General features: G+C 35.9%; 1 protein-coding gene across 3 annotated transcripts in view; it reads right to left on the bottom strand.

The window, feature by feature from the left end:
- LOC149803669 (lysosomal alpha-glucosidase-like) overlaps positions 1 to 12221 on the bottom strand; it is a 76636-nt gene extending 64415 nt beyond the window's left edge. For 2 of the 3 annotated variants that reach the window (XM_089953436.1, XM_089953438.1), the window contains exons 1-5: positions 11010 to 11104; positions 9753 to 10623; positions 9061 to 9218; positions 8010 to 8178; positions 6863 to 6959 (exon numbers count right to left, since the gene is read on the bottom strand). In XM_089953436.1, coding sequence (XP_089809562.1) covers positions 6863 to 6959; positions 8010 to 8178; positions 9061 to 9218; positions 9753 to 10448 — 1120 coding nt within the window. In that variant the 5' untranslated portion in view covers positions 10449 to 10623; positions 11010 to 11104. Of the gene's footprint in view, positions 1 to 6862; positions 6960 to 8009; positions 8179 to 9060; positions 9219 to 9752; positions 10624 to 11009; positions 11105 to 11878 lie in introns of those variants that run through there. The other variant, XM_089953437.1, reaches the window with a different exon arrangement.
- Positions 12222 to 13999: the final 1778 nt, after the last annotated feature.

Here is a 13999-nt window from a genome sequence, read left to right as displayed (position 1 = left end):
AATTAGGGTCAACATAAAGGACTTGCAGCTTGCTGGCCTTGCATACAGAAGCTAAAGCTAATTGAAAACATGACTTGGATGATAGTGACTTTAGTGAAGTGTGGGCTAGAGGTTCAAATGGATTTGAATTAAGCAATGTTAAAACCCAGGATTGGTTCCATTTGGAAACAATGAGGGATTTTGATTGAACGAGTACAAAAAGGACTAAAAGATGTGATAGTTCTATATCATGCCAAACAAAATCATATCTTTGTTTGATGCCAGAATGTGTCCAATATCATGAGGTGGTAGCCTTTGATAGAAATTGGGGTCAACTGTTTCTCCTCAAAGAGCCAGATAAAGAGTCAGCTAATTGAGTGATTGAGGCACAAAGAGGGACGATTTTGTTGGTATGACACTAGTCCCTGAAAACATGCCAATTTCCCTCATAAACCTTTTAGAGTGACGGGCCTTCTTGCTCTCAAGATTCTCTCCACAATCAAAGGTTTCAAATGTTTGTCTCACAAGGCTGTCCTGATAAGAGCCAAGCATGAAGAAAAAGAGGACAGTCCGGGCAGGGAAGGACCACCCATGAATATGGTTGCTGGAAAAGATTTGGATTGGCCAGAATCTTCTTGGGTAGATCTATCACTAGAACAAGTAGATCGGTAACCCAGGCATTGATGACAGCCTTCATTTCTAGGATATTGATGTGCAGAGGCCATTGCCCTGGCTCCCATGTATCACTGACAGTAGTATTGGTCGGCAACAGGCAGACACCCCAGATGTGTGTCCTATTGTCAGTACCTACCATTATTTCCACTTGGGACTTCTCCTGCTGGATTCCCATGGTCAGCCAACCTGACTACGCGAACATGAGGAAGTTGCACCCAAGTTCAGTAGGTTAAACATTCCATGTCCAGATGGACGAAATTCTGGGATGGATGTGGGAGGGGGGGTTGTCTGACTTTCCCAATTCACTAGAAAGCCTGGATGATCTAGAAAGAGGGAGAGAGGCACCTTGGGGTAGAAAAGAACTTACCATATGTTTCTGGTGGATGTCATCCAGGTATGCTGCCATCATTACAGAAACACTGATTGGAACAGGGTGATGATGTAATACATAATCTCAGTAAAAGCCCAAGGACTGATACTGAGGCCAAAGGGAGAACTTTGAACTGATAAACTTTTTTGTGGCTAGCAAAAACAGAGAAAATGTTCAGGACACAGGGTGGATAGGGATGTGAAAATATGCATCTGTCTGATTAAGACTGACCACATACTCATCCCATCGATTGGTGAGGCGGATTGATCTTGCAGTCTCCATCCTGAATTGGTCAAGGCGACTCAAGCCGATGATGGGTCTCAACTTGCTGTTTGCTTTCCAAAAAATAAACAGCCTTGAAACCTGAGGATTGTTATTTTTTGCAAGCTAAACTGCCTTTTGATGAGTGACCATATCTCCCACTGTAGAAAGGCATCCTTCTCCCAATCGGACAGCGCATCCATGAAGAGGGGAGAGGAGGAAAGGAGAGGAGATTGTCGATGAATGAAACCCACAGCCCCTCCAAATGAACTAGATCACCCCCTCTCCTGTTCTGAGGGAACAGAGCAATCTAGTGAGCTCAAAATTTAGTTTCTTACTGCCTCTATACAAATGCTTTCTAGGGACTGAAATTGGTTCACATGTGACTGAGAAGATCCCCTGTCCTGAGGCTGCTTAACATCCCTTCATACTGGCAGGGGATAAGTGGTTCCAAATGCCTATGTGGGTTGAGTGGCAAGGTCGAAGGGCAGTTCCTGAACTGCCTGCCTCCGAACTTCCTCGATTGTTCTCCAAAGCAATGGTGAGCCAAACTGGGTCATCCGGAAAGAGGAAAGGGAGGGTATGATAGGGTTTGTGAGACATGGATCACAGACATGCGACATGTTGTATCCAAAGTAAATTAGCCAAACACTTCAAAGTATTTGCCATGGTATGGTGAGCAGCCCTGGTCAATGATCCTAGCTATCCTTGCCATCTCCTAAGCATGGCTATTGCTGAGTGTCTCTCGAGTCTGAAAGGTGCCAATAAGGCCAAATCCAACAATGAATGTGCAATGACATCCTGAACCAGCTCTGACAGGCATGGAACACATTTGTCTGCCTTATATAACAAATTAGCAGATATATGAACAGCTACTATATTCTTGTCAAGTGCTGGTAGATCAGTACTGAAGGCATCTGTCACCTTAAATATCTCTTCCTCCTTGTTGAGATCTACCAATTCTGTAGAGTAGCAGAGTGGGGTAGGGCATTCTGAAGTAGCCACACCCTATATATGTCCTTGACAGTGACTTGGGGGCCCCGAGTGGCCAAGTGGTCTAAAGCGCTCTCTGTTATGGATTAGTGCCATCTCACCCCTGTATGCGTGGGTTCAAGTCTAGGATTCGGCCAATGTGGGTATGTGAGAAAGCTTGCCAGTAGCTTCTCGTGGGTCAGTGTTTCTTCTCGGGGTTTTCCTGAGTTCTTCCTCCACCATTAATACTGGCCGCCATGCATAGCCTATCGTGTGCTGAAAAATGACATTAAACCCCACAACAACAACAATGAGAGTGGCTTGAAAGCTAAAATTTAGTCCACTCCATGGTTGCATCCGAGTAACATGTGAAGGATGGTGGATTTGAAGGAGTTCTGTTGCACTCACCGTGCATCAAGGCCCAAATGTGTCTACTTGCAGCTCTGGAGAAGACATACCATGTGGGAAGAAGACTCAATTCAATCCCTGTGACTAACTAGTTAATACGGTAGCCAAGACTTCTTCTGACCATGTATTACAGATGTTGCACATCAAAGAAAGTTTACACTTAGTATTAAACAAAACAAGAGTCATGGTAGACTTCAATGCTCTGAATCTGCAAATATAGCATTCAAATGACATTCTACTGAAGAGAAAGCAAAACATAAATTAGTAATTCAGCAAGTTACTAACTCGGTAATATAAATATGTTCCTTGCTACTTATGAAGGAATCAAAAAAGTCACTGTTGCATTCAAAACTTATAGACTATGATTTGAACTTATGAATTTCAAGTATCCATTCATTAGCAAGAAGGGAAAGTTCTCTGCTGACCATTGTCCCTTCTCACGTATGTTCCCTAACAGGGTTGTGCCAAGAAAGGAGACTGTGCTGAAAAAGTTTAATGACAACACCTGTGCCTCTTGCTTTCTCACCACCTCAATTTGAAGCCCTAACAGAAGTGGGGAACTGAAAGAAAGAAAGCAGAGAGAAAAACAGCAATGATTGTTAGTGGCCGTCTTCACTAGATGAAAAATCATCAAATGCATAAAAGTCATATAGGGAAGTCGAATGTTTATATTTTTGACAAGGCATCAAAGACTTGTCTGTGCACTTTATCAACATCTACAAAAGGTATGTGTGGATAAAATATCTCTGTATGTGAGTTTTTACAAATGGGGTAAGAAAGTTGCATGAAACGGACTCATGATAAATAAGTTCTTGCATTACTGGGATCATGAATGCCCCAAGTGAGGCTTGGTAATTTTTGCACTCGATTGTGGCTTGATTCTGAATTATGAACTGTCATCATCATCATCATCATCATTATCCAAGTCATCAACCTTGTTGTTAGAATTGTCTGACGGTGGATTTCCTCTATTATTGCTGTAAACTAAATTACATCTGTTTTATTGTTGGATCAACACTTCCATTTCATCATCTTCATCAATGGAAAATGACAATGATGTACCATCAGCATGCATCATCATTTTGCCCATTGGTTAGGCCATCAGTAATGATTGCATTATGGAATGTCAGTCTGGAGTTACTGGCTGGCTTCATTGTATAGCTCCATAAGTAAGCTAGTCTGCTATGAATTCCATAGAATTTTATGAGGACATCTTAACAGCATGACAGCGAAAGTAAAAACTGGTACATCTGGGTATACCATATCTGCCAACCTAAAAGTCAATGTAGAGTATAAGTCAAATCAGCAAATTTGGCAAATCTTTCATCATTCATCCATATATAAGTTGATGCTGATATAAGACAATGCCAGATCAATACCATGGATTGTGTTTTTCACTTCCTTCCACACGGCATAGAAAATTTGATTTTATCTGTAACTCAGTAACCTTTCCAGTTAGGATCATTAAATGTAACTAAAAGTACCTAATTTGTTTCACACGAAGTATTTGAATGTATTATGTACTTTTAGCTACATATAATGATGCTGACCTGAAATTGTATTGAGTTATAGATAGGATAAAACTCGTGATGCTGTATGGAATTAAATTATAATAACTTTCAGTTTCATAAATATTAAAAGTATCACTGTATGCTATTTCAGATTAACAGCAATAGGGAAGTCGTATCATTAATACTCAAATGCTTTTTCCAGGTTTTTGGGGGGGAAGAGAGATACAGAGAGAAGGATGCATATGTATTCCATCGCATTCTTCTTCTTGCACCTCATGATCCAAATAAAATATGGTCCAATATATGAGAGAGAGAGAGAGAAAGTTCAGATCTTCGTGTTGTTTTTTTAAATTTTGTTTAACCTTATTGCACCAGTACTGCTGAAGCCTTTGTCAAAGAGATAAAACATTAATGAAATAGTAAATGTAAACTATGAAAATATATACCAAACTTCTTCAGGATTTAAATATTCACCATTTTGCATGCTGTCTAATTTTCCTTGCAAGTATAACAATCTCTCCATTCCCAACAAATAAGATTTTGTTTAAAGTGCATGTACTCTTCCTGTACTTAGGCGGCAATTGTTTTTATCTTTGCTCACGCTAGATGTACCTTAAATTGCTGTTGATTCCATTGGCAAGTTCAAAAATGTCACTGGCTGAGAAATTTATATGAGTAACCACATGGCATTTCTTTTCATTATATAGTACTGTTATGTATAATTGATTTAATTTATATTTTATTTAATTTAATTGTCTGCAAGTTTTAAAAAGAAATTTTATTACACGTTAAAGTAATGTCATTTTGTTTCCTGGAATTTGACATTTTTTAGAAATTTTTTTGATCCGACTGTTTTATCATCAACATCTAAAAATATAACTTTGTATCTAAATGCTGACCTAGTTCCTGATCTTGGTTTCAAAATTAGTAACAGTTCGAGTAAACAACTTCTTTTTTTCTCTTTTTAATTCTTAATGTGTGATTGATAATAGTGAAATCAGGCTGACTGGGACTACGTGACTTTGGATGTAAATAGCTTCTAGAATGTTCTAGAAATTCTGGTTTTACTTGAAGGTTGACCCTCATCTGGGTATCTGTTTTGTGCAGTATTCAGGTTTTATACCGATGTCTATACATTCTGTAGTATAGTCAGTGGGGTGTTTTACATTTGAGGTGTTTTGTTGTGACCAGTTGAGTTGAAATTTTGTTTTTGGAATTAATTATTTTGCCTGGAAATATTTTAGTGCTCATATAGAATTCCTGGACCAAGACAGCTATTGAAAATTTATTTGGAAATTCAAACACCAGAATATTATCTTCTGTGGTATAACAAAGATCTGTAGACAACTCAGTCTTATAAAGGCTACAGTATACATCATCGCCTTCCATTTTGGATATTTTTGTCAAGGCTCGAACTTGAATTCATTAGAACATTTTATTACTAGGACCTCTAAATTTTAATTCTGGGATTATTCTTGGATTATTTTTGGATCTGATTCTTAAGACCATAAGTCATTTTTTCCATTTTTCCATTGTTTTTCCAGGGAAATAAATTATTTTTTAAATTTTACAAAACTTGGTTTTTTATCTTCACTCTTTCTTTGTTACTGTTTATGATAGCCTAAATATTTAACAGTAAGGTATTCATAATACCCATGGGTAGCCTCATTTCCCTGTTGGTAACCTCACTAACCTTATCTGGTTTGCCGAATCTTGACCTCAAACAGGTGTTAGCTTGGAATGACTGAATACAGCCATAGCATATTTAATCAGCACGTAAATACCACAGTACTACAATGCCATGTGATTCTTTTAATAATGGAAGTGGCAACAAAAATTAGAATGAATTGCTTACCTAGTGGTATTAATTGATAATGGAATATGATACTGCACTTGTACACGAGTAAGATCAATCAGGAAAGTGAACAATAAAGATTTACAATCATGAAGACATCTCTGTCTGTATCTCTTTCCCTCTCAATGGGACATATGTTTTATTTAATCATTAGGTTCAAGAAGAAAACTGCAATGCAATAGGTCTTTGTCATGGTTATTCATCTTCACACTTGTAAATTCTAACGAACATATATGCAATCAAATTTAAACAACTTATATTACATACAATGTACATTACTGGTGAATGCTGCTTTAGCACAATTACATCTGATCTATGTTAAGTTTTAATACTGACGATTATGTAATTGTTTAAAATACTCAATGTGGGATCCTACATTTTTTCATACACGATCTCTTCCCCAAAATGAAATATTTTTTTACACATTATTTTTCATACTCTTGGAGAATTATTTTCCATACGAAAAATTCAATAAAGCGATTCGGATGACATAATAGATATATATGTTGATTCGGAGTATATAATGGAGATAAGATTTTCTAGTCATAAAGTATCGTCTTATAGGCCAGCAAATACAGTAACTATATGCATCTAGTGGTTAGGAAGGGGAGTTAACCAACAAGAGTTGCTTCTCTTTATCTACATAATATACAGAAAAAGTTTTGAGGAAGGCTGGATTTAGTGGTAGCAGAGAAAATTATCCTAATGTAATGTGATCAGGTATTGTAATTGATAGAGAAAAGTATCTGTCATTAATCGTATTGGCAAATCACCATACATGACATTAAAAGCAAATACAAAATTCTGCAAAAATAGTGTAAATGTACACACCCATGGCATTGCTGTTGAGAAGGAAGAAGCCATGACTCTGCCCATTGTCTTCCATCATCAGATAAAAGGGATGAACACCATATAGGTTGGAGTTCTCCTACGATCAGAAACATATAACATGTATGTTGTAATATGTGGCAAAACAGTCTTTAAACTACTTCAGAGATGTATTATTTGTTTTGTTTTTTTTTCTGTATAAAATTAGTACGTGAATAGTGAATGCATCTTATGGAATCAAAAGTAAAACACACAAATTACAAGTGTTTTGATTACTATATACTCCAGAAACAAAATACACATGTTCCAACAATTTCCATAGGACTAATTCGTGCGTGCTGATTTATAGTTAGGAAGAAAAACTACATTGGAACGTTATACATTAAGAAGGAGAGAAGCATATACTAAAAAAAGGAATAGATAAAGGGTGATAATTATTATGAGATTAAGAATGATTGTCATAAATGAAGAATATTTGGTATTTAAACACTGAGAATTTGAAATTTTACTACATGTAACAAAAATATACTTTACAAACTGCAATAACAATCTCAACAGTAATATACCCTAAATCTGCCCAAATATATTATAATTTGGAATGCAAAAAAATTCTACACTGTTATGAAATAGTAGTACATTACCAAAGATTGGATAGCTGTGAAAATTTTATGATTTGCAATGTTTCTTAATTACAGTATCTTTTGGAAGACCTGGCTATATACATGTATTCTCTAAATGTTTGAGCAAGGCACTCATGTACATAGTCCCAAAATTTTGACAGTCTACAACATTCATTAAAATAATGGTAGAAACTCAGAGGTATTTTTAACTCAAGTCCCTCCACCAGTCTGACACATTTTGATGACACAGGATTAGTCTAAGAACTGTATCATATCTAACTGAAGCCTGATCCCAAGCTTCTTGCTCAACAAGATTTGAGAACACAGGACCTGACCTTATACTTTTTAAACATTAATTAAGCAAAATAGCTTATGATTGTGCTCAAAAGTCCTAATTCTTTACTAGTAATTCTCTGGCAGCGGAATCCTATGGGTGAATCTTACTATGAGCAGTCTAAATTTCTGATTTTAGCACGAGCTAGATTTTTATCCTCAAAATACTGAGAAAGGAAGATGCCCAATAGTCATACCACTGGTGGCTGATCATGTGCCCACATTGTAAACCTAGTCCACTCCATGCTGTGAAGAAGTGTGTCTCTGTGTTCCCCAAGTCCATAGAGATATATGGATGGAAGTTGGTATGACAGCTGAAGAAATTGGTCACTAAATAGGAAGGCCGCTGCACCACTTGTGTTTAACCTGCATGAAAAGAACTACTAAGAATAAAGGATGTTGTCAAAGTACAAAGTTTTCAAACCTCTTAATATTTTGGGATGTGATCTAAATAATGTTTTAATAAAATGAAGAAACGTCAAATTTAAATCAAGAGTTATGATTTTGGAGGATGATGAGCGTTTGAATTTGGTAAAGAGGCATTAATTATCCGTTGCATGTAGAATCTTGCACTACACTCAGTATAATGTGTTTTGGAACTTCAAATGATTTAATTTTTGCAGCCAATATAATCTTTTATAAAGGTTTACTTTATTAAGTTTTACATATTTATTGGAAGGGTTAATATGTAACTTTAATTTAAAATCTTCAGATTTTTTTTATTTGTCCTCTGCAAACAATAAAACCTACACCAATCTAAGAACTTAAAAATAATTATTTTTTTCCTTTCTTGAATTTATAGAAACTGTAAGTTCTGAATAATTTTGGTTTCAATTATAATCTACCAGATATGACCATAATGAGATCTCTGAAATTCTTGAAAATTCATCTGTAGAAAAGTTGGAACTCTTAACTTTTCATTTATTCAGCCTCTTGTAATTCCTAAATAAATAACTACATATAAAAAGTAAAAAAACAAACCACTTTGACAGGATTATACTGGTCATGATGGATATAGCTCATTACTAAAGCAGGGCATAGTGGAAAGAAACATGTGCTTTTATTTCCAACCTACCAATCTTATGCATCTGGCACGAAATTCTGTTGCATTTATGTATGATTTGTACGTGAAGAACTTATTTTCATAAATGCATATACAGCAGATGTAATTTTCTGTAGTCTGACAGCAAAAAAAGCTGCCCGTTTGTTGATGAATGACCCTTGTATGTTAAAACTACAATGACATACAGTGTTGGACCATCCTGATCCTGTACCCTTTTGACAGCCAGGTTGAAAGGCTGACCCATGTCACTCAGATGTACATCATACTGAAGGTTACTGGCCCTTTCTGAAGGATGAGGCACCTCTAGGGGAACTTCATACCTCCTGGATGATGGATTATAAATCTATAAAACAAATGTCAAAATAGAGAAAAAAATAAATTAAAATCTAGATTACAACTAGAGAGAATGCTTCACTTTTACCCTAAGCCTTTGTGTCTATCCGATCTTAGCTCTCTTCTTATTCACTAATTGCTTGTTGTTTTGTTGTTTTTTTATCCTTTGATGTTTTTGTGTAAAATACTTACAAACAAATGTACATATACTGTGTCACATTTACTCTACAGTAAGTGGACAAAGAGAATATCTAGTCTGTCTGGAATGAATACATGAACAACAATTCATCCAACCAAATAAATCCAAAATTATCTGCCTATTCTGTTTTATGGCAGATCTACTTTCTCTTAGAAACCTTTAATTCTGGTCTGCTTATATTATATTATAAATAAAAGAAAAATAAAACGATGAATTGGATGAGACAAGAATAAAGATCTAGGACACTGTTATCCAGAGTTTAATCCATTTGTGAACAAATGGGATAAACTCTTTCTTTCTCTCAAAAGGTTTTAGTGTCATCCAGAGTTTGGACTTAAAACTTACTCTGATATGTAACCTTGATGAAGTTTCAAAGATGACCTCCAAATTTAACAATTTTATATCATTCGGGTAGTATCCTGGGACAGATTTCTCCAATGTAGCCACAAAGCCAAGTTCAGTGTCATTCCTCTCTTTGACTTGGTACCCAGGGTAGTTGGATGGATAATAACACGATGGAACATCCACAGATGCTTGAGTGTTAGACATATTTTCAGAGTGAACCGATTTCTTACGTGTAACAAGTGGTACCCAACAACATCCTCGCTGTTCACATGCCTCCATGGTTGCTCCTGTTTCAGGATGACAGTCAAATTTTTCATAATCTGTTGCTTTATAACACCCCTTTGTTTGTCTTAACTTTTTGGAATTAAAGTAATTGTTCTTTTTTAAATTGTCATTGCTTTGAGGTTTGTAGTTCTGATTGTCTGCAAGAAAGAATTGTTCTTTTTCCAGGGATATTATATCAATATTTTGTAACGACTTAATATTTCTAATTGTAGAATGAATTTCCATGACAACTGTTTGGCTGGACTCGTCCTCCTTGATATTTTGTAAGTTTGCTACATCTAATTCTGGGCTCTGAATCCAGATCAAACTGATATGAACTCTGCTATACAGCTGGTTCCACCAAAGGAGAATGACTACACAAAATATGATGAAAACTACAATGAAAATATACTTCCGTGGCATTGAAGGCATCTTTAATTACTTAACCATACGCTCTTTAAAACGACAGAAAAGTAATTCCTTCTGCAGAATCAACTTCAGAAACATCTATTCTTCAATGATAAAATCTATTATATTAGTTATGATGAATTTTTTGTAGCTTGAAGCCGTTATGTATCTTGGTCAAAGATCCGTTTCTGTAAGATATCTGAAACAAAAGAAAAATCTTACATATTTTGGTAATTAAGTTCATTTCTGCTGGGAAAAAGGGTACTTGGATGGAGAAAGTATATAAATATGTACATATATGGTATATAAAAGCCCTAAAAGTAAAAGTAATATCAGAAAATGCTATCAAAAAGTAATAACTGTTGGGACATACACAGAACAACAGCAGAACACTCATTCTGCACTTCAGCCATTTCTGGTTTGATCCTTGGAGCCAACATATGCAAGATTGTGATTGTGATTTTTGGTGGTCAGGGCCATTTTCAGCACATGAATAGCCATGGCAACATATATATTTGGTGGAGGAAGAGCCCAGAAAAAACAACTGACCCATGGGAAGCTACTGGAAAGCCGACTCTTACATACCCACATTGGATGATCCAAAACTTGAACCCCTGTGATCTGTAATGGCATGATCCAAGACTTGAACCCCCTGTGATCTGTAAAGGCAAATGTCTTTCAGTGGTATTGCATCCCATGGAAAGAAGTCTCAAATGACCTGTACACTTCTGATCAGACATTGCAATGTCTTCCTGATAATTTGATACTCACTGATTCAGACATTAAAATCTGGCAATTTCTTTGAAGCTGGTATAAAATTTCCTTACATATTTTCAAAAAATCTCCCGAAATAAACATAAATTCTATTTCAAGATTTTCCAAAGTTTTACAAGCAGTTTTCTCAACTCTTATGACCACCACAGACCTCAAATACGAGTCAGACAATGCAAAATTTATATAATGTAAATAGGGTAAAAACATTGCAATTTAAATATAAACTAAGAGGCCTGGTATTTATTTTTGTTCAATTAATATATGGTTGTCATCTTCCCCCAAAATACACATCTAAGCTGGGAATAATTTCAATTAAACAGATTTGTATCATCAAGCACAAGTCATTACTTAAGCAATGTATAATTTAAATATATGCCAATGGATACAAACCATTTTTATTGTTTACTTATTTACAACTACAATGTATAATGCAAGGAAAGATTTTAATCTTAGTCCTACATTAAGACAGCAAGTTGATTTTGTTGACGCCCACAACAAAAATAACAGCGTCAGGCCTTACATGTAAGACTACTGTAATCCATGACAAAGTAATATTTTACAGGTCTTTTTTCCCTATCAAAAGTCACTTTTCTTACAACAGTCCTTGTTGCCCACTTTCAAAGGTGCTACAAGACCGTGGTGCCTAACAAATGTGAAATATTGTAATACTCAGTCCTAACCTTCGTCGTCGTCTGATAAATCCAGGTGTCACTCGGATTAACATATCAAAGAGTGCATTATTTGGTTTGGATGTTTGGAGGGCGCAAATAAAGGGACATAAGTCCAAACGCGTCGTGTAATGACTGCCAATATAAAATATCGTTAAACAGTTGCAGCTTTCGTTTCTTGTTTTCTTTTTCTTTTTTTTTTTTCTTTTTTTGTTGCTGTAAACTAGGCCTAGCCAGTAACTCGAAAATTAGATTCATCGACGCACAAAAGTTTCCACTGTTAGTTCCATATCTTAGAATGTGTAATTTTTTTTAAATTGCGCATCCAATTTAGAAATACTATAACAGCAGTGCACATGGGAAAACAAACCCAAGCACCAAGTTTCAACAAAGCAACTGCACTTCATGCTAATAGTGGCTGGTTGTTTGTATGTGTTGGTGGGGGGGGGGGGGGGGAGGGATTGGCGGGGGAATGCAATATCAGTAATAAATATTACTGTCACCAGGCGGTTATTGAAATGTATAATGTACAAATCACTTGAATTTAAAGTTAGATTAAATAAATTCTGGTCAGGTCATCCCGTCTAAAATCAGATCTGACTAATAGCAGTAAGTTGTCTACCAGTTATGACTGGGAATACAAATGCTACGTTTAAAATGAACACTGTCCTCAAATGTCTATGAACTTTATAAATCCCCCCCCCCAAAAAAAAAATATATATATATATATATATATATATATATATATATATATATATATATATATATATATATATATATATATATATATATATATAAGATAAAAAAATTGTAAAAAATTTGTTTGTTGGTAGCAAACTTCATTACTATAAACCTCAAATTTCAAAGCCAAGTCAAAGTGCCAAACATTTCTGGATACTCTAAACAGGAGCTTGACGTTAGATTATGTTTGCTATTTTTTTTCCCTGGATCGTACCTTCTCTATAATAATGTACTCAGTGTAAGAGGTAGAAAAAAGTAAACACTATCAAACGTCAAGTTCCTTTAATCCTAATTTTTTATATACAAAAAGTGAAAAAATAAAAAATAACATAAAATAGAAATTATACCATCCGTACTATAAAGAAGTGAACATTCCTGGAGGGTCCGACAAAATCAGACTCCCAACTTTTGTGTGACCTACAAATCAGTAAAGGTTTTATGCCTAATTTATGGAAACAGATCTAGGTGTAAATATGGACCCAGTCACAAATATATAGCTGTATCGAGGTCCTTCTCGGAATACATCTGGGAGTAAATATGTTTGTTTGGATGATTGATTAATTGATTGATTAACGCATATGTGTGTGTGGTTAGTGGGGGCGGTGGACTTGTAAAAATGAAAACAAAAACATGAAAATTCTATAAAAAAAATTATAGTTTGCCTTAGTCTTATGTAGATGAAGCTATTGATGGATGGAAGCTCGATTTCTTTATGTACATTGAATAGCTCAACACTGTTTCATATACATTAAAGTGCAGTCCCCCCACCCCCAGTACTTGATAGGACCGTTATAAGCTAGAAAGTGGCGATCTGCGTGAAGTTCATAGATCACTTATTTTTGTATCTTTACAAGAGATGTATAGTGAGATACCGTAGGGTCTATGAAAGTCCCAGTCAAAAAGGTCGTGGGAACGTTTAGGGTCACCACTTTTTACTATACCCTGGGAACGTTTAGGGTCAATGGGAATTTAACATAGGGAATGTATAGACAATGGATTGGGACTGTCTAGGGTCAATATGAATTGGAGAGGGGTGAGAGGGGTGCAACAATGTTGCAAGGGGCTGACGTCAATCGGACCAAAGAGCGGGGGGGGGGGGGGATCTAGAACGCTTGGCGGGACAAAACGTATATAACACATACAACATACAGACAGACTGATCAACATCAAACACATATATGGCAAAGAGAATACATATATTTTCGAGGCATATGAGCGGCCCTGAAAAGGGATGTTGGTTTTCTTCTTCTTCTTTCTTCTAATTCCTTCTTTTCCTCCACCAGCTTCTTATTCTCTCTCCTACACTTTTTGTCTTCTTCTTCTCATTCTTTTATCCTCCTGTTTCTCCTTTTCCTCGTCTTTCTTCCTCTTTTCATTTTCTTCATCCTTTTC

This window comes from Sinohyriopsis cumingii, chromosome 3, assembly GCF_028554795.1.
Source record: "Sinohyriopsis cumingii isolate HCF-2022 chromosome 3, ASM2855479v2, whole genome shotgun sequence".
Taxonomy (NCBI): Eukaryota; Metazoa; Mollusca; class Bivalvia; order Unionida; family Unionidae; genus Sinohyriopsis; species Sinohyriopsis cumingii.
This window is presented reverse-complemented; position numbering and strand designations above follow the sequence as displayed.